Raw genomic sequence first — 22,332 nt, 5'->3', positions numbered from 1 at the left:
ACGCGTGTGCGTGTGAGAGAGAGAGAGAGAGATTCTTTCCTTTATAATTAAAGTATAGGAAAGCTATCGCTTATGGTATTTCATAATAACTGCATCATCAACACAAAGACCATCTTTAAAAGTATACTGCTTCTTAATCAAATGTCTTCTTTAACAATGCAATTTATTCCCAACACATAAACAGAGCAGTTACAAATTTCTCAATGTAATCTTTCAACAACGCCGTTACCTACGATGTTCTATTATGAAGATTACGATAGTTTGTCCTCAAAGTGCAAACCCTTAAAATGTAAAAGATTTAACAATTTACTACAAAATGTAGCCTGACTGGAGTGACATTTTATTAACATTAATTAACATTCTTTCTTTGCCTTTGAGAAAACTTGGAATATACAAGTCTTTTGCAATAAGGATCCCGACTAGAGAAATGACAGATATCCGTAAAAGGCGAGAGACTGTCGTTATCTTACCTGACAACGTCTGTAAATTAAAAGGTACACAAATAAATAATGCACGCACATACGTTCGTACGTAACTGACAGTAAATTTTCTGTCCTTGGACAGATGAGTCTAACCTCACCGAAGGCCACGGGGCCAAAAAGGCGACGGGCGAACTTGCGTAACCCATCTGTAGACCAGTGATCCTAAAGAAAGGAAGAACCCATATCTCCTACGGAAAATTCGCCCTTCATCCTACTAGTTGTAAACGTCATAACGGACTGCCACGCGCAATCGCACTTCATCTAAGTCGCTAAGAGTGTCTACCTAGCGCTCTCTCTTTTTTCTTTTTCGCACTATAGCAATTGCGATAACCTACATCGACCCTAACAGCAGGGGGCCTCAAGTGCCATAACACCTCCGCTCCTGTAAATGACTCTCAGCGGGAACCACTGAGGGGCGACCATGAAATGGGGGGAGGGGGAGAAGATGGATACTGCGAGTCCTCGTACATATGTCATGTGTGACTTTCTCTAAACAAAGCTAATTCTGATGAAAGACAAAATATCAAACATTCCTAAATAAATCTGACCAACAATACACTACGTTATCATATGACCGGATTGCTGTCCGGTATCTCTCTCAGTTACGTCATGTCCTTCCCGTCCTCGCCCTTTAGACGAAGGAGAGTCCTAAGGGCTGGTCACGAGCCAAAAATTTAGAAGCATCCGATAAGCCAATCTAATCCTAGGCTGCATCAGCGGCAGCAGCATCCACGCGATCAGGTTCCCATCTCTACTCTTCCTTCTTCCTCCTCCTCCTCCTCCTCCTCCCCCTCCCCCTCCCCCTCCAGATCCTCCCTCTTCCACACACAATAATCTATCAAAGCAAATGATGTTGAAAAATGCAGCCTCCCTTGCCAGTCACCGCCTGTGCAAATGGCATTGTTCTTCGAGGCAGCAGCATCAACGGGAGATGAATTTCGACTGTGCATTATGCAATGCGCATCTTTATTGACGCTCCATGCATCATCCTTGATAATGGTTTGCCAATGAATGTCTTCTCCTTTTAGGGAAAGCAGAGTCAAGGCTAATATTTACACTTAAAGTGGGAGCACTTCATTATACATGACGTGTACAAAACTCTCTCTCTCTCTCTCTCTCTCTCTCTCTCTCTCTCTCTCTCTCTCTCTCTCTCTCTCTCTCAGTTTTAAAACCAACTAACGTATTTCAGCTCCTTCTGCTGTATAAGAAGTCGACTATTGCAAAACAAATCAGTATAAATACTGATAAAGCCACATAAGTCAATTAGAAATGAGACTGTTTACATATGCTAGAAGATAAAAGACTATAGTTAACACATTCAGCCATGTAACTTTTTTTCTCTATTACTTTCAATTCCCTATCACCAGGACTTATTTCCTCATTCCATATTCTGCGAAACAGCCCAGTTAGTTTGCAAAGTGTCTTTTCATTTCCAGCTAGCATCATCCCCGGTGATTCCATTACAGCCCGGCAGTTTACGTAAGGACAGTATTCCTGTTAAATATGTAGAGCTAAGTGTAATTATCCATTGAGTTTTGTCAGATGATTTTGCAGTTAATAAGGGGGATCCTTCAAGGGAAATTATATCACCCTTGCTGTTTGTCCTGCTCTTAGCTTCTATAATTAAAAGATTGGCCGGAGATGAAAGATAAGGTTTAGCTTGAGTAACGATAGAATGTTGGTAGACTTAGAATATGCAGATGGCGCAGTTTTATTTAGCAAAACACCATAAGATTTACATAAGCTTGCTTAATAGAATGCATCATGTATCAAGAGAAATGGGACGAAAAATAGATTTAGTGAAAGCAGAAATGCTAAAAACTGATTGTGTGCAACAGTGCAGACCTGTCCATTGCGTCTGCTGCTCACTGGCAATCTTAATCGTTTACATAAAATTGACATTTCCGTGAAAATCCGTGGAGCCGAGCATTCGTTATCAAAGGAACAGGTCACTTTGCAAGTAAGTTGCTTTTATTGCTACAGTATCACGTCAGTCTGGACGAAATTCGCTGAATTACACCATTAGGTTACTTCCTGTTTAACCGTTTCTCCGAAAATATAAGAGTCCTAACTTAAACGTTACGTGATCACCATTTTGAAGGCAGTGTCACAAAGCTTTGCGGTAAATACGATTGATAAATGATTAACAAGGAAGTGAAATACTAAAATACTGTTTAAAACAATTACAGCTAGAGATAGGCACGGATGATGTTTTTAGTGAATGTTGCACTTGAGTGACTCGTGACGCTGGAATAGTCAGGTTACTGTGGGGTATCTTCCTGCCAGATTTTAAAGTAAGTTGATGAAATTTTGAATAAAAAATGATCAAATACTGCTGCAGACGAAAATAAAACTCCGTAATAGTGACTATCCAGAGGAGATGCCAGACGATGACTTGACTTACCGAAAAAATAAAATTCTTTCCTTAAATATAATTGCAATAAAAGCATATTTTACACTAGTACAATGCGCAATTGCCTTAACGTTATGGTTCACTTAGTTTCCTACTTGCCAATTTCGTATAAACTATTTTTTCTCGTTGAAATAATACCACACACGGAACGAAGTTGGGTTGTGTAAAAAGAGAAATAAAGAATTTCAAAGACCACTAACCTCAGAAATTAACCAAATGTTAAAATTTTCGGTATATCAAAATATATTTTCGCAATTATTACTACTTCTCTCATTCCAGCATCATTAACGAACAGCATGAATCTGGATTTCCTACATTATCTCTTCTAGAAGTTGCCCTTTCCACAAATACAAATTAGACAGATATGGAAACAGATAAAAGTAATAAAGGATTGACTGAACAATTAAAAAATAGCAGAGGTACTGTAATTGGTGGCGGGGACCGGGAGATAGAGCCCCGTCTAGATAAGGATGCTTGCGTTCAATCAGGTTACGTGATGATCGGCAACGTCAATACTCACGTGATGCCCTCCACTGGCACTCGTTCCTTAATCAAAAACACACAAAACCTTAGAATTACGTGGAATATGGCGCTGGTGCAGTTGTATCTCAAACGCTGACTTCCAGCTAATCCCCACGATACTCTGGGTTCATCCTCTTAATAATGATTTATCTCGCCCAGAATGAGGCCATTATAGCTTCCTGAGAGAGAAATATTTCCGTGCCGAAGTGGAGACAAACTTATTTTCCCCGGACGACGCGCAAGTTCCTTCGTCAGGATTATTCCCAGGAGTCGATACCCCAATCTAAAGAGTGAAGCGATAAATTTCGGAGGCGGCAATGCAAGTGGTAATATCTCGGTTTTCTTTATTTTGCTTCGCGGACATACACAGTCTGGGAACATATTTTTAGATTTTTAAGTAATAATTTACAAATACCCTAATGAAAGCATATGATATTTGTCAAGGGAATAATAAACTCTCTGCTGCATGCATAACACTTTCATACCAATGTTCCTTAAATGGAACATAAAATTCTGGACTATCTTTAGCTAGATGAATATATTTTCTGATCAAGTTATATCCTATTTGTTCATCAAGATATATTCTCTCTTGTCGAAAGAATAATCAGCCTATTTTTGAAATGTAATTCTTATGAATTTTTAAAAAATATGCAAAAATAACAGTTTTTTCAGTTCTGAAAATGTACACTTCATTCCTAAATGTGAGAATGATGATTATAATACTTTCTATTATCATTTATTAGCTTACATGATTTCCTTTAATACCATATTCTAAAAAGCATTTTCCTAATTCTATATGTAAATTACAGAAAAAATTATATGTTCCATTTGAGGAACATTGGACGGACGTAGTACTGGTTTTTGTGGCTTTTTGAAGTTTTGCTAAAGGAACGGCTTTCATTCCATGTTTTCAGAATCCTTGATCAGTGGTATGTTTAGTGCACTTTCTTGGCTTTATGGTCCTTGCTTATAGAACTGTATTGGCGGCAATCTGCCATCTGCTGCAGAGGGGAACAACGTCTTCAAATACACACGGATGCTTCACTAAGAAGCATCTGTATTTCACCAATTACTTAGTGTGGATGAATCAATGGTGCCCTATTATGGTCGCCATAGTACCAAGATGTTTATAAGAGGGAAACCTATTCGGTTTGGGTACAAGATCTGGTGCCTCTGTGGGAATGATGGTTTTCCATACCATCTGAAGTTATACCAAGGAAAGGAAGAGGGGAAGGATTTCAGCCACTTGGCAAGGAGTGTAATTACTAAAATGGTTGATGTGATTTTTCTCACTCAAATGTAGAGAAACACCAGCTATACTTTGATAACTTTTACCAGTTATGATTTATTGGTACAGTTTGCAGAAAACTGATGCCAAGGCTACAGGAACACTAAGAGATAATCGCAGTGCTGGAGCAGCAAAGCTCTTGTGACCACAAAAAGCCTTACAGAAGATGGAGAGGGCTCATTCGATCATCGCTGTGATGGCAAAAAGTATATGTTGCAAAATGGAATGACAATGCTGTAGTGGGCATTGCAAGCAACTGGGAAACTCACAATCCTGTCCACACCGTGAAGAGGCGAGTAAAGGTGGATCAAAGAAGTTTCACAACCGCATCTGATCCATTCATACAACAAAGGAATGGGTGGTGTGGATCTTATGGACCGACTTTCTGCATCGTATCGCCCAATGATTAGAGGGAAAAAATGGTATTGGCCCCTATTCTTGAATGCACTAAATGTTGCTATAATTGCTTCTTGGAGAGTGCATTGCAAAATTACAAAGGATAACTTGACTCACATAGCATTCAGAAGGCAAGTAACACTCTGTCTACTAAATTATTTAGGCCTAGTACCACGACCCAGGTGACCCTCTGGTGCTAACGCAATTCCTGTTGATGTTCGCTATGATGGAGTAAATCATACCCTGACCCAACATCCCAAGGAAGATGCAAAATTTGTAAGAAAAATACTAAAAATATGTGTAAGAAGTGTAATGTGCAGCTTGCATGCTGAAAGAGGAAAGACGTGCTTTGAAAAGTTTCATAAGAATGAATAGTTTGAAATCTGTCAATAGGCATAAAAGATTGGGAAATTATTATAATTCTAACATAAAGATTGTTGTTATAATACTTAGATGCTCTCCTCATTTTGTATGTGTATGTATATATATATATATATATATATATATATATATATATATATATATATATATATATATATATATATATTTATATATATATATATATATATATATATATACTATATATAATATATATTTTTTGCATAGGGACACCCCAAACTAACTCAAATGATGTATATACAATCTCCAATAAAAATGAGAATGTCTTTTGATTATCATTAACCATCCAATGTTCCTTAAATGGAACATGCCAGTAATTCAGCTACAAATAGTGATATGAGAGTTTAGAGGAAATTTTCTGTATGTATCTCTTAGTTACAACAATAACAATATAATAAGTGGTATGGCATCTGAATAAAAATAAGTATGGTCAGTAGGATAAAGGTTAAACAGAGTACTGAACTGGTTAAGAAAGAAAAAATGTTGACAGTCTGAGCCTTTAAGTCTAAGATCTACGGGAAATATTGTAATTTCCAGTCAATAAATGACAGTGGGAATGTTTACCGAAAGAGTTCCTGATTACAGTCTAAATCTCGATTCCTAGTCCCCCATAGTTTCAATTTCACTGTTGACTGGATCAAAAGATTGGGTTAATGGGGTTACAAAGCAAGGTGGGGAGTAAAAGAGAATTCGATACATGGTGCTGATGATAAAATGTAACAAGTAAATTCTATACCAGTAACATTAAGTACGCCAAACTAAAACCAATAAAAGTCGGATATTTTACAAAAAATCTGTGTGTGTGTGTGTGTGTGTGTGTAACGTGAACATAAGCTTATTGAAAACAACTGAAACAAATGTATATGCACGTAACTCTATTTATGTGCGTGCTAGAGTACAATAGAGACCACCTTGGAACTCAAAAATCTTAGTGGTAGAAACTGAAGGGTTTCAGGAGGACCAAAAAGAAAGGACAATACAAGAAATCAGTGAGGAGTCCGACCATTATGAGGATTAAACAACTTCAGTGCAAAACCATGCTATAAAAGGACGTGATTAGTAAAAAAAAAAGCTGACACGTAAAGAGTATTAGGCAACTGATAACAGTAAAATATATATATATATATATATATATATATATATATATATATATATATATATATATATATATATATATACATACATACGTGTATGTACATGTATGTGTATATATATACATACACGTGTACATATACATATGTATGTGTGTATATGTATACATACATACATATATATATGTATATATAATTTTCACTTAGATAAAGAAAGAAATCAAGACCACAAGGTAAATATTCAAATCATAAAAATTTGAAATTGTAAAAATGTAAAAAGAGAGAGAGAGAGAGAGAGAGAGATTCATCTAAGTCTTGTGTTCATCCGTCAAAATCTATCAGGAGGGTGTCAAGGAAGGCCGAGCAACTTGTGCCCTCTTGCATACATACAAAAATAGCCAGGTCCGAGCTCGGCCGCGCGAGCACGCACACAACTACATACTACCTGCCACACAGACACATGTACAGGCACACACAAGTACACACACACACACACTCATACTGTTTATAACTAAAATAACTTACAAGACTGTGATGGAAATTCTAGCAATAAGGCGCAGCTGCAGAAAAAACTATTCTACATAAAATATCCTAAAAATGTGCGAATTTGGCAAGAAAATAAATATCTATTTGGGACAGCATTCCATAAATTGGACAGAACATACATAGATGCAATATAAATTCGAAGTAAAAAAAAAAATGCGCGAAATATCTCAAAATACCTGATGCAAAATTCATCCCCTACACTACGAAGAAACAATAAAATGGTACATAGAAAAATATATACATGGCCCAACTATTACCAAATTGCTAAAACAATCAACTTGGCTGGCTTAACTGCAAAACCGATTAAATCTAGCTGAGCAAAGTGAGAGAGGAACGAATTCTCGCGATAAAAAAAAATCTATTCTAGTTTTTAATAAATGCAGGAATAAATGAACGAATATAAAATATAAGTGAATGGATGAAGAAATATATATTTAGATAAAACCAGAGCGAAAATGTTAAAATTTAAATAGTAGTAATTTTTTTCATCTATAAAGCTTGGAAACAAACTATTACTCCTCTAGATTATACTAAGGAGTAGAATACGAGAGAGAGAGAGAGAGAGAGAGAGAGAGAGAGAGAGAGAGAGATTCAGATTCCCAAGACGTGATACAAAACACGCAAATATTTCAACCTCAATAAATGCGTTCGGGGAAAGCCCGTAAACATAGAAAGCAATACGAGAAAGGGAAATGGATTAAAGCCGCACCAATAAATATATCTGCATTTTTAGTATTGCCTTAGAGAGAGAGAGAGAGAGAGAGAGAGAGAGAGAGAGATTCTATGAGCATCGTAAGATTTAGTGACAATCCTGGTAGAAGGAACGGAGGCGGACTCCATTTCTCAAACCAACCAACCTTAATCTTTCAAAGTACTCCCCATAACATAGGTGCAAGCGTTTATATTTATATATGCTATGTAATATGACATAAAACCTATCATGTATGGCAGGCAGTAGTCAACATCAGCTCGACTTGGGTCACCTGAGCAAGTAATCCAAATTTGTTTAAAGACTCGTCGCAGTTATCCTCGAAGTGCCGAACACTGAGGAGTAAACTCCAACGTAGAACCTTTCAGGTAGATTGTAATTTCGTGGCGTTGTATTTACTGATGGATTTCCTCCATACTATAAGCTACTACGATACAGCTCACCAATGTCTTAATCTGAATACCTCTATCCATCCAGACAAAAAGTGTCACAAAAAAGTTCTACAGATCTGAATCTTAGAACATCTGGTTTTCTCTCCAAGTTTAATCGGGCTTATCCAAAAACCGGCTAAGCTAAATAAAAAACCAACTTCACGTCTTATCACGATGGTACCCGACACCGTCGCCCAACTTGCAACTTGCAGTGCTAAAATTAACTTCTCACATTTCATTATCAACTAAGAAATGGCCAACGTGCGTCAGAATAAAGCCTGCGGATGCAAGCACCCAGACCCGAGTAGTTAACTTCCATTTTTCCAAACTTTTCGTTCCAAGATGGTCCGTACTTACTCCTTAGAATGAGGGACCAGAAATGAGTATTTTGCGGACATGGATATCGAACAGTTTTGAAACTAAATACAAGTAACAGCATTAATTCTAGCATTAAATTTCGATATTAATCCATTACTATAACTATCATGTATTTTACTTTAGTTCTGAATAGTCAAGCAAAGCTTGCTTTTAAGGTTTGTTTTCATGAAAGTTTGTTTTTGGTACAACAAGGAAACTGGAGATTTTTCAGCATTAGCTGGGGGGCTGGACATGAGTAAGTGATAAAACCGAATTATTAGAGTTAGATAAGCAGAATAAACTGAAAGTACGAAAAGTATGAATTCTGTAAGAATGAAGAAACAAGGGTTAATTCTGAACTCTCTTTGAATACACAAACAAAGGCTAACTTAAATTTGGCTGGTTGGAAATGAAATATATGCCATGTCAGTTTAAAGCATGTCTCAAAAGGATGGAGAAGCGCACACACATACACAGAGAGAGAGAGAGAGAGAGAGAGAGGATAATAATAAATACTCACCACATCAATCCTAGGAGTGGGACACTGGCTCAAGCGGGCATCGTTGTTGTCGAAGCGACCAGCAAGCGAGGTGGGCTGGGCCGCCCCACTTCCAGAAGACGAGGCAGCCGCAACTGGATGGGTATTTGGGCAGTGAGGAGCGTAAATGCAAGCTGCACCACACCAAGTGCACTTATACCTCGGATGGCGAGTGACGCACAAAGAGCAGTCGTGGTGACCTCTATGCGCCCCCAAGACACCACATTTATACAAGGTCAGTGACCTCGAGTCCACAACGTGGTCACGGTTCCAAACGAGAGTGACCTTCGCCTCGTACTCTCCCTCTCCGCTTTCGTATCGGTACACGGTCGGTTCGCAGATCACCTTCTGCAAGCGTCTGTGTTGCTGCTGCAGCTGGCTGCTGGAGGCAGTGGTTGAAGGCATGGGATTGCTTTCATCTTCCTCGGCAATTCCCATAACCCTGGCACCGACGACCATGGTGGCACCCTCGATACTCACCACGCACTGGAAGCCTAACTGACCCACCCGTGGCACAGGTAGATTCTCCACCAGGAGTTGCAACTCGGATTTGGCTCCATCTGCCGCCAAGAGCTGCGTCTGATCGTTGAAAAATCGTGGACAAAATCCAGATCCATGAGAAGAGAGCTGTGCAGGGTTCTGTCAGGTCATGGGAGAAAATAAACGCATTAAAACAGTTAACAAAACAATATATCGAATGAAGTTTTCTCTTGCTGTTTCGTGGTAATATAAGCAACCTCTATTTATTCCCGTGTCAGTAGCAAAACCTTATTCATTATTGCCATCATAAATAGCGACTCAAATATTCTCAATTAAAATTAAATAAACTGAGTGAAAAGCAACTACATCAAAATACAAGCAAAAGGCTATTGTGTTTACACAAAAAAAGCACTGACTACTACATACAAGAAGTGGTGAGTGAATCCAGACAAAATCATCAAGCCTGTTGGTCGCTTATACTTATATCAAGCACCGATGCATTGAGCACTGTCAACTGCTGGTTCTCCTTAGTCTTGGTTGACCGTTTGCACAATTATTGCATAATCGACCACCAGTCAATGACATACAGAGGACACTGGCGAATGATCCAAGTTAGCAACAAAGCTTCCTCTACTACCGCTCGACACAAGATGCTCACCAGGTAAGTCAGAAGAAGTGTGTTAGATCATGAGTGTGTGCAAGGCATACTGGATCTTTTGCAAGCGTTTAACAAGGCCAAAAATATACTGCAAGCTACAAAAAAACACACTGCGTGAGAAGAGATACTATGGAGAGATTCGATCAAATAGTGTCAGCGTTAGTTAGCAACATTCATAAAAGCCTTGAAATTGGTTTCTCTAAACAATGAATAATGATAATTATCCATAACATTCATCACAATACTAAAAAAGAAAAAATGTGGTTTAGTTTTACATACTTCAAGTACAACCAATAAAGCTTACATGTGAAGCGTTGGGCCCCTCTCATCATAACCGTAAACCTACCCTTAATTAAAAACATAAAAAAGTACCCCTGGCCACTATACTAATTAGTAATTAAGCTTGATGCTCACAGTACACGATAAATACTCAAAATGACGTAAAAACAAGCAAAATATTTTCAACACGAGATCACATAAAACCTCCCCTATAACAGTTACCATTCAAGATTATCTGCTTCTAATTACCAGTAAAACAGACGTAGTGAAACTATACCTTAATTCATAACTTAAACATGTGAATACAGAGGGTTAAATTATAAAATGCAACTAACGAAGCAGAGAGAATATTATCAACGATTTTTCCAAATATGATAAACACATTAAACTGGGATAATTTCACAATTTAATCATCTACTACAGCAACTTTCTTCCCAACGCATTCAATAATAATAATAATAATAATAATAATAATAATAATAATAATAATAATATTAATAATAATAATAATAATAATAATAACACAGAGGAATCTCCCCTTCTTAAAGCATTCGGATGCGAAAACCCATGAATACTAAATTTATTCATCACGAAACTGAAGTAAAACCCCGATGAAAAGTCAAACAAGTGAAGTTGCAAACACTACACGAGAGGCCAACACATACAAACACACGTTAGTGAGGTGCTTTTACGGTTAGTAACAATTAGTAGCAGCAAATTCTAATAGCTGTGAGTAGTGTCATTTACTGGAAAATACAATGGCTAAACATCTTTCTTTTTAATTGTTTTGGAAATGGCGTAGATGCCGCCCGAGCCATGCACGTCACCCTGCCCAACACACCTCTCTCAGCAGCTGCAGGATGCTTACGTTTTCCCCGGACACGACGTTACCGCTGCAAGACGACGCATTGTGGGTGCAGGAGTTCTCGTAGACGCACCAATTGCACGCCCAGTCACTCTTCACGCAGGTCCCACACGTGTTGTGCCTGCTGCAGTCGTAGAAGGCGAAGTTCCGAGAGACAAAGTCCTTGTTGGTCTCGCTCGATCTGACCGCCAAGGGCACTAACACGTGGTCGTGATGGGCGGCAATGGAAGGGCGGTAGCTCCGGGCGGGCGTCTTGCATCTCAACCCCGATGAGGTCACTGTGGCGTCTTCGGGTGGTGCCGAACCCCAAACGCACTGGTACTTGGCGCCCGCTGGCAATTCAGGTAAGGTGCGAATTGTTAACTGGACCTGAAATGAAAAAGAACACACTTTTATAGCGACCCTTTATTTGTTGCAGAAAAAAGCAAATGCAAACTGTACAAATATAACCATCGAAGCCTACGCCCAAAGGAGAAACGATCTACTTAACGTCAGAGTTATTGCAAATAAAACATACTCAAGTCTGTCGGTTTTCCCGAACCTGGCCCATCGAACCACACGATAAAACGCTTCCTCAACATATATCTGATATCGGACAATCTCACTTAGTCTTACGACCACGCCCCATTTCCCTCCGAGGTACCGAATCCCCTCCGCCCCTAAACCCTGCCCAGTCTCCAAAAGAGGCAGACTCGGATACACACTAAAAGATGTCCGAAATACCTCTCTGGGGAGAACCCATCTATTCTTTATGCCCCTCACTCACCCAATTTCACACTTCCCCTATCCCCAAGGGCCACTCAAGAGCCAAAGAAATGGCTCCATCCCCTTCCGAAGCGATTTGGCGGGATGCATACACAGCCCCGTACCACCATCGCCCGGAAGACCCCTCCCCAGCCCCCTAAAAAACAAAATTTATCACGCTGGCGGAAAGAAAGGGCCAGTCAAGACCCCTACGGAAGGATTTGTGTTGTGGGAAGAACACCTTATAGGCTTACGACCTGACAAACTAAAGTCTCTGAAGGATAAGGGTAGTTTGGAGGTGTTGTGCAGGGGAAAGAGGGAAGGCTTGTTCGTTTTTTCCCCACAACCTGCACTTTTCCCCATTTTAAAATGTCCGATGTTTTTTTAGATGAATGCCTAGAAATAACACATTTACATCTGCATGTAACTTATTCAAAACTACAATAAAGAGGACTTTGGTGTTACAGAACATGCGTCATTCGAAACGGCTCGAAAACAAAAATTAACACATGAAAATAAACATGCAGCCATAATCGACCAGCAGTTCATTTCATGTAAAAAGCTGCTCGCTTAACCTACGAAATGGTATATTCCACGTACATCCATCGCATTCACGCGCACAAATTGAAGATACTGGATAATGCGAAAGAACCGAAATAAGCCCATTTCATCAGGACATAAACGTGACTTTTACAGAAGCGAGGGGAAGCAAATAAAACACTAAAAAAAGGGGGAGAGAAATGAGATCGTCCTCCTACCACTACTTCTAATTAGTAACCATCTCTTACTCTGTCATTCTGTCCTTGTCTCTTTCCGCTACCAACTGATCTATCCACAAACCTAATTTAGCTGCTCCCAACCAATCCTCCACCCCCTTCTTCTTCTTCTTCTTCTTCTTCTTCTTCTTCTTCTTCTTCTTCAGTATTTTGCTCACCCCGCCGACTAAATCCTGTTCCCGACCCCTTCTCCCAGGGCCCCGCTACCACTTCTCACTAAAGAGATTGCCTTGGTGCAGGCTAAATGAGGTGTTAAAATGCAGAAGAAGGACGACAATTGATTTGATCGAATTGGGGAGAAGACAAAAGACCACCCAACATCCTCTCTCTCTCTATCTCTATCTCTCCCACGCACACTCAAATATAATATACTCTTACTGCGCTGGTTTTTCCTGTTCAAGTACCGTAATAAAAGCTTCAACTACCGAGACGAGACGATAATTTAAAATGTATGTATGTATGTATGTATGTATGTATGTATGTATGTATGTATGTATGTATGTATGTATTTATGTATGTATGTAAACGACACACACGTTTGATAAAGTACCATCACTAGGATGTCACATAAGAACTTCTCTCTAAATACACACCTTATAGAATGAATGAAAAGGACTCCTAAGCAATTTTCAAGTTTGTGTTAAAATTACTGAAAAATGCGGCAATAAATGAATTTACGATCTAGTAGATTCGAATTTTCAATCCTGCATTCTCTGCAGGATATAATTACGGTATTGGTAACCTTGTTCTCTTGTCTGTCTGATGTAAAATTGCTTTTGCACAAGAAAATGCATATGATTATTTAATTTTATCAATATCTTTTTGCAATGAATTTCGCGTAGCTATATATAATGCGTGGAATTCTGCTTTAGAACTGACTTTCGTGGTCAAATTATATAAAAATTTTGCTGAATCTTTGTCCAATCGAAATTTGCGTCAATAACGTTTTACCCCATTTATATAATCTAACGTTTAAATTTTCTGGCAGAAACTCAATATACATCGAATTAAATCAAAGTAATAAGCTCTGCTACAGCCATGTATACACATCCAATACTACATCCATGTATACACATCCAATAAACGTTGAAGAATTACATTACTGCAATATCTACTTGCGGCGCAAGTTGCAAGACCTAACCTGCAAAAAAAAAAAAAAAAAAAAAAAATCCGCATTCCTCCAAAACCGGTTCAAAACCTAATAATCAATCAACGACTTTAGACCAACACATGATTAAAAGCTTGGCTGAGGGAACAAGGTAATGACATGTGTACGGGTACAGTTATTCCCAAAGTAAAGCCATGTGGAATTAGTGTCCCATTACAAACCGGTTTCTTGTTGACAACCCGGATACTAAGAAATCCGTGGGATAACTGTCTTAAAAGGGATTTTAACCCACAACGGCAAACATAAGTACTGTAAAACTTTTGACAGAATACTTAGAAACTGTGACATCTATTCTGCTTATCCAATTGGGCAACGTCAAGTATGGCATTTTTTAAAACCACTGTGAATAAAGACAGTGCCAGTCACCTGACTACTCTGAAAATATATCAGCAAAAGGGAAATTCCTTGTTGTTTCTAGGGGGCGCCCCACCGTAACGTGTGTTCAGTGTTTCGAATCGATGTCAACCCAAACTTCTAATATATCTTCCCTCTGTCTTTCAACCAACCTTATGTATTATTCATTCGTTAATAAATTATTTAACTAAAGTTGTCATAATTGATAAACTTCCCTAACTTGAGACCTCGCGTGTACTCTCCCACTAAACCCAAACAATGCAATGTCACTCTTCAACTTTGCAACGATACTTAGCTAACTACTGTAATGAGTACCTGAAACCATTTAAAATTGTGGTAAGTAAAAAGAAGTTCATAATTTTATCTAATCTAAAGGACAACTTAAGTCTACGAACGCCCTCGAAAGGAAGGAACGCGTTCAAACACACCGAAGTATCTGTATCTTTTAAGACTGGGAGATTATAACTTAGTATGTGTATAACTATACACATACTAAGGGCGAAAGGGAGAGAGAAAAAAACATGTGCACACGCGTGCGCGATACACACAAACGTGTGTCAGACAAAAACATATCATCCTTCGATAAAACTTGGTCTTTACCGACCAATTTGAGTTACCGTTAATTTTCATGTATGATACACATTAACATACACAAGAACACACACACACACACACACACACACACACACACACACACACATATATAGCATTTATATATATATATATATATATATATATATATATATATATATATATATATATATATATATATAAAGGTAAATGCATTCATCAAGTTCCATATCTTCGTGATTCAGTTATACATACATACATACATTACACACACACACACACACACACACATATATATATATATATATATATATATATATATATATATATATATATATATATATATATATATATATATATATATATATATATATATATATATATAATATAGAACCGATGAAGAATGATTCCATTATTTGCTGTAAATCTAAATTTTATAAATCTTTATATATTTTCCTATGTTTTAAAATTCAAGTGGTGGTAAATTCCAATTTCATTCTCTCTTTTTCCACATTAGATTGATTAGCAGCGGACGGGGAGCCTCACAGGAGTATAACCCGCTGAAGAACGCCAAACGAATATCGGCTTTAGGTCCCCGATGCTAAAGGGCGACTTAAAAGAAAAAAACAAAGGATAAAATAGTCGAAATCGACTGACTGGCGCCCCGATGTAACATATGCATGAAAACAGTTTGGGCCAGAAGTGACACGAAGGATGGGTAGAGGGGAGAGAGTAGACTGTACCATGTAACCAGGACTATGTATCTAAGGTACAGGGTAAAGTAAAAAAAAAAAAAAAAATGCAGACGAAGAAATATTTATTAATACTTATTACATAACCCTCAGTACTTCAACGTAAGAAACATAACCCGCCTGACATTCCCACCCACTTCAAACCGACTCGGTTTTCATCAGCCTAACTTTCCGGAGGCCTAAATAACAATTTTCTATACTTCCACTACACTCATTAACGCCGGTATAAGAAAGTTTCGTCGCTCGCACAAACCCCAGGCACCCCTCCGCGCTTTTTTTTTTTTTTTTTTTAAGTTGGGGACTATCGACCGTCCGTAGGTTTGGTCCGATTTGGTTCCTACATTTATACAAGAAGTAGGACAGGTTACGTTACGCAGCTGTTCAATGTCCATGTGGTTAACCGTAACAAAATGCACCAGCACACTCTATAGAAGACAATCATAAAAATCCAGCTGTTTCTTCAATGTCTGATGACCAATCTACTTCAGTCATTTAAAATACATCCTCACACTTAAACATTGGCTAGTCTCCATTTTCTTTCCAAGACAAATATAACTTTAAGCCAACACTGTAAACTCGTGAAGTTTAAGAATATCCACAGTGTTCTTTTTCAGGTTCGAAAATGGTGTTGAAAAAATTTCACCCAATTTCTCTCATCCATGAGAAGACGCTATCGATCACCGTTTCCGTATCAATACCCATTGATCACTTAAAAGTTTACTCTCAATGAATACAAAACACAGGAATAGGCTTATTCTCCATCACGAGGCAATCTCTATTAATAAAGAAACGACTGTGTGGAGAACGTTGCATCACACAAATCATATTCCTAAATACCCCTAGTCCTAGATCAAGAACAGAAAAATTCAACAGTTTTCTCCATATTTCTTTGAAAAATAAAACAAACATAAAAGAACAAGGGAAAATATATACATAATCTCATCATCAGCGACTCCAAACGCACATAAAGAAATTCCAAAAGCATGAAAATAGCTAAATCTTGACTTTCACACAATACTCGTTACAATTCCACTTACAGACAACGCGGTTTGTTACCGTAAACCACCAGCAATGGACGACTAAGTGTGTTTTTAGCTCGGATACAAACATGCGCACAGCACGCTTGAATTTACGTACAATAAAACAGAATTGGGAGTGACTACTTTGTTGATTACCAATAACTACTTCAAACAAAACCAACATCAATAATAATAATAACCAAATCTTTACTTCTCGAAAATTCAAAGCCCTAAGGAGTGCACTGTACAAACTGTGTACAGAGCAATCATAATTCCTCGTAAGTCTCCCACCTTCTTCACTGCACCGACGTTGATGTTGGCGAGGCATGCAATCACATTTGATATAAGAGTCCATGATGTCTGAGAGCGACTATTCATTATGACACCTTTTCCAATTCCGGATGACAGTCAGTGCCCTTAAAGTAGGTCTTCCATTACTGGGAAATCGCTCTTGCATGACGTGGGTATGACTCTAAATCATTCCCGCTGCGTTTGAAGTGGGGCATCCACACACATAAAAATGGATAATGGAAGGAAATGGAAACAGAGCAGCTAAACGTTACGACAATAAAACTGCTTGAATTAATATCTGGCATAATGCACCAAACAAAGCGACTGTACTCATTATCAATAACAAAAGCCACGATCCCAACACGAATTCTCAAAATAAGCAAATATTCGCGGGCAAGATAAACATTCGCCTCTGAAAGGCGCTCGTTCCATTTCGGGAGAAAATCGTGCACGGAATACTCACGTAAATCATACTTTCGAATTAAATTAAGAGATCAAAATGATTTCCAAATTCATGCTTTTGAGTTCTAAATTAACAAAGAAACATTCCACTGATTACAAAGGGCCACGTTGCTCCCCTCCCCACTATACAATCAACGATTACCTAATTAAGTAATTTTGCCACATCTTTTTTTAATGGAATTACTTCCATGTTTGTGTACATGGTATACTTGACATGTTAATCTAGGCAAGGCAAAATATATAGCCTAATTCCGTGCGTGCTGGACATATTTAACGGAATTTTGGGCCAATACTCTAATGGAAAAAAAGAAAAAGTTAGCCCACCAGGAAGCGCACTGTTTGGTTTATGTTTCAAGAAATTAGTTACTATCTTTAATTTACCAACTTCCAAAAAGCTTCAAACATTTAACCATGATTACGTACCACTCCCACCCCTTCCCCTCCCCCTTCCGTATTGTGAAGACTCATTTCTAAACATTGCCACGTACTGCTTTTCAGAGATTGCAATGTTATAATCATGTTTAGTAAGATACAGTTTTAAAATTTACACTGTTTTGTGCTAAAATCTGTAAAAAATAATGTTCGCAAGTTTTAATGCTCTTGTGAGGAAATATTAATCAGTAAAAATCAACACTATATTTAAAAAATCGCATTATGTACTGAAAATTTACACAAAAACTACTAGTTTCTTATACCTTGGATACAATGAAACAAACCTAAACATAAGAATTTTAAAAATTAAATGTTATGAAAACTGAACCAGAAGAGAGAGAGGAGAGGAGAGAGACCAACTGTTTAGTGGGCGAAGAAGAAGAGACTCGAGCCCGAAGAAACTTTCCAAGAAGCTCCCACATACCTTTTCCTACGCTTCCCTTTCTTTCTTCCTTCCTTTCCAACCATCTTACCTTCCTTCATCCTCCTCCCAATCCTTTCCCAATCACCAAGAGTCGCACTTCTCTTTCCTTCTCCGTTAACCCCGAAAACCCACACCCTCTTTCCTTCCGACGATGGATTTCCTGACGCAGTCCTGATTAAAATTCATTAGATTTGTTTCCAGGTTTCATTAGCGAGGTGTTGGAGTGTCTGGACGACTTTTGGCAGAGAGAGAGAGAGAGAGAGAGAGAGAGAGAGAGAGAGAGACTCCACCGTCTTGATCAGGCCATCAACTAAAATATTACTTACAAGCCAGTGATCCGAATTACACAAAGTCTCGTCGCCTTGAAGAAGGTGCCTATCTTGTGGATCTCCTACCGTCCCGCTATCCGCTGCTAGTAGTTTGAAAATTCAGCAGGCAATCTTGCAACGGTTACAAGAGTAATGGGTAAATACCCAAACTCCTGCATAATAATCCTAATCCTCTAAAGTAGCATTTCATATCAAGTATCTTTCTTTACCTGACTTTGTCAGTTTCTAATTAACAACCGTCTAAGAACAAGTCGGCAACAACTATTGTAAGTTTAATCAAAGGTTATTAAAGAGAAGCCAATTCCTCTTCTTATATAACTTTTTACACTGAAAAATGCGCATGGTCATATATCTTGGATGGATTAATCTCATCATTCTTCAACTGGAAAGCGTATCCGAAAAGTGTTAGGAATTCGAAAAGTTAGATATGAAGGCACTGTGGTTATTACACTACAAAAACACACACACACACACACACACACACATATATATATATATATATATATATATATATATATATATATATATATATATATATATATAATACTCTATGTATGTATATATGTATGTACATGGGTAAAGGAAGCAAAGGTAATAATTCTAAGCGATATATGACGCATTTATCTCACACGCAGTTGACAAAAGGCAGCGAGGAAACATCCCAGGGAGGAGGGATGCCACGACAATATTCCCTGTTCTGGCAGGAACAAATCACTTCGACCATCCAAAGGAGACCACCAGCCATATTACAGGCACCTCGTAAAATGTAACATAACTCTTGGCGCGACAAACCTCTACTCCTACATTCCTCAACGAATTTTACCGTCAATAAATCCCCCGGAGATAAATGTTTGGGGGGGCCACCGGAAGTACATCCTTTTCACACTGATGTTTGAAAAGGGACGAGGACGCCTTTGGAGATGAAAATATTAACGTCTGTTTTCCCACTTTCAACCCCAAAGGCTGTCTTCCAGCTACCCAAATGAATAGGTTTGATGCGCTAAATTCACATATCTAACTACGAACAATAGTAATTTTTTAAACAACTCAGTATGACTCTATTTTAAAACCATTACTATAAAAAATATGCAGTAATACGGAAGCCAACAAAAACGCTTCTAATTAAAAAAAAAAAAAAAAGAGAAAAAAAATAGAGGAGCCAAAAGTGACCCACAAAAACTATCAACCTTAAAGGGAGAACAACAAGCAACGCCACAACCGCAGAGCGACTTCACAATAAACTCGCAGTTGCAAGAAGTAAACAACAACTACAGAACAGTCACATGCCAGAGGAAAGACACAGCAGGGTCGTGTCTGAGGCAGTAGGGAAAGCAGAAGGAACAGCAGCAGCAGCAGAAGGAACAGCAGCAGCAGCAGCAGAAGGCGCAGCAGAAGGATACTGGGCGAGAGGATGCAGCCTCCAAGTGACACAATCTTCTCAGGGCCGATTTATGAAGACGGCCACATAATTAATTAGAATTACCGTGCGGGTGCCAGCCATTGTTGCTAGACTTGGAATGGTTCTCGACCACAAAGAGAGAGAGAGAGAGAGAGAGAGAGAGAGAGAGAGAGAGAGAGAGAGAGAGAGAGAGAGAGAGAGAGAGAGAGAGAGAGAATTTCCTTTCTCTGAAGAATGCATTTACCACTAATGTTAATCTTTTAGGCTTTATAAATAACTATTTCTTTTCCGTTTTAATATACCGTGGGTATAAATCTTCCTTGAAGACATCAAACTTGTAAGACCTCGATTGCAAAACTACGTTACGTGGTAGAAATTAAATTTAACTACTAACTAGAATAGACTGTCATAATTCCATGTAATCAAGTAACATTAGTGAAATAAAAATTTTCCTAATATGTTTATTTGAAAAAATTGTTGTTTCATATACCTACAGAAATATAAACAGATCTCTAAAAAAAAAAAAAAAAAATTTTCCAGGTTTCTTAATGGAGAACCTCCTTACAACACACACTGTTACGATCACAGTTCAAATTGAAAACTTTCGTTCAAAGAGCCTACCGTTAACATTACAAAATAAATACGTTTAATCCTACCCGCACTGTGCATCTTGAATAATTTTCATCAGTATCTGAACGGCATGCTGTTACAGAAAGCAGTGCGAACCAAAGCATTTGCCAATTCATGAAATTCATAAACTAATGAAAGAGTCGTTCGCAGATCCCATTACGAAAGCATACGCACTGTACACGACAAAAATATTTTATACAATATAAACGAAAGGTCTTTGAAATTTGTATTATTAAGATAAAAAAGCTACTAAAATATCCATCATCATCTGCCTCTCCTATATATATTTCTATATTCTAGAATCGTCAAACGTGCACTTTTTATCTAATTAGCATATTAAATTGCTCGTCCTCTAAGCGTCTATTCTGCGTCAAATAGCGTGACGTGTCATTCACAACTGAACAGACTTCAGAGTGGCACTCTCTTACCGTCTTTCTTTAACAGGCAGCGCTGGATATTAATCAGAACCCATTCCCTACTGATTGCACTATCAACAGAATAACATTCAACAACTTCTGTTTTTACTTTCTCCATCCGCGATGGGGTTCCAACAACGGTCGATGCATGCTGTATGTAAGCATTAGAATTCGTCATACTTTGCAACGTGGTTGACATGCATGGCAATGCTCTACACACAGTTTAGACATGAAGAGCGACACATACCTCCGGAAACACCGTCTGACATTTGTACATGAATTTCCGTACCTGGACACATTTTCATAAAAGATCCAACTGATAAAACTAACATGGCCGTGCGATTGGACCTTATGATAACGTAATATTTGTCTTTTGTTACGTGAAACAGATGCTGCAGTTCTGCTCACATCGATGGAATATCTAAGGATACTTCCTACGAAGTAAATTTTACAGATTCATCTTACAGTTGTTCAAAATGACATTCGTCACCGTTCAATACACTTTGCCAACATCCACCTACAGAGATATTCACAGCAAAGTGTCTGATAATTATTGTTCTTGTATTGTCTCTATTGTACCTGAAATTTGAATTTTTTCATGTTAATTTAATATCAGTATAGTGTGGAATATATATTTTAACGTTTAATTTATACCGAAAAGCAATCATGTTTCAATGCAATGTTATTAAAAGGCAAATATCTTCTTTCCACTGGTGTTCTGAAATTTGTTCACTGGGCTTGTTTACTTTAACATGATACTGCTTTTGTCGTTTTGGTCAATTTAAAGAGCTAAATTACCTTCCAAACACTCTGAAAGATATGAAGCGAAACGAATACTTTTTCAACATGCCGTAATTGCTTTTAATACCTTTGTAACTGAATAATTTTGAAGCAAGGGTATTAACTAGCCTTCCTAAACATACTGTAAACATGCATAATTTCCATACACATCCAACGGATAGGTAAGCATACAGTTGTTCTTTACTCATATTTCGAACATTCACAAATACTTTTTGATATCTCCAGTGAGGATAACGGATCTCCTTCCAAGCTGAAGACCACCGTATTGAAAAGATCCTGCCACCATTAAACCAACCCACTGCAATACCACC

At 38.1% G+C, this 22,332-nt stretch overlaps 1 protein-coding gene across 1 annotated transcript in view; it reads right to left on the bottom strand.

Annotated features, from left to right (window-relative positions):
- LOC136836757 (plexin-B-like) overlaps positions 1-22,332 on the bottom strand; it is a 524,153-nt gene that overhangs the window by 70,025 nt on the left and 431,796 nt on the right. Inside the window, 2 exon segments of the mRNA XM_067101308.1 lie at positions 9,155-9,811; positions 11,458-11,823. Of these exon segments, the coding sequence (XP_066957409.1) occupies positions 9,155-9,811; positions 11,458-11,823 (1,023 nt within the window).

The sequence above is a fragment of the Macrobrachium rosenbergii genome, chromosome 56 (assembly GCF_040412425.1).
Source record: "Macrobrachium rosenbergii isolate ZJJX-2024 chromosome 56, ASM4041242v1, whole genome shotgun sequence".
Lineage (NCBI taxonomy): Eukaryota > Metazoa > Arthropoda > Malacostraca > Decapoda > Palaemonidae > Macrobrachium > Macrobrachium rosenbergii.
Note: the sequence above shows the minus strand (reverse complement) of the source record. Positions and strands in the feature narration are given on the sequence as shown.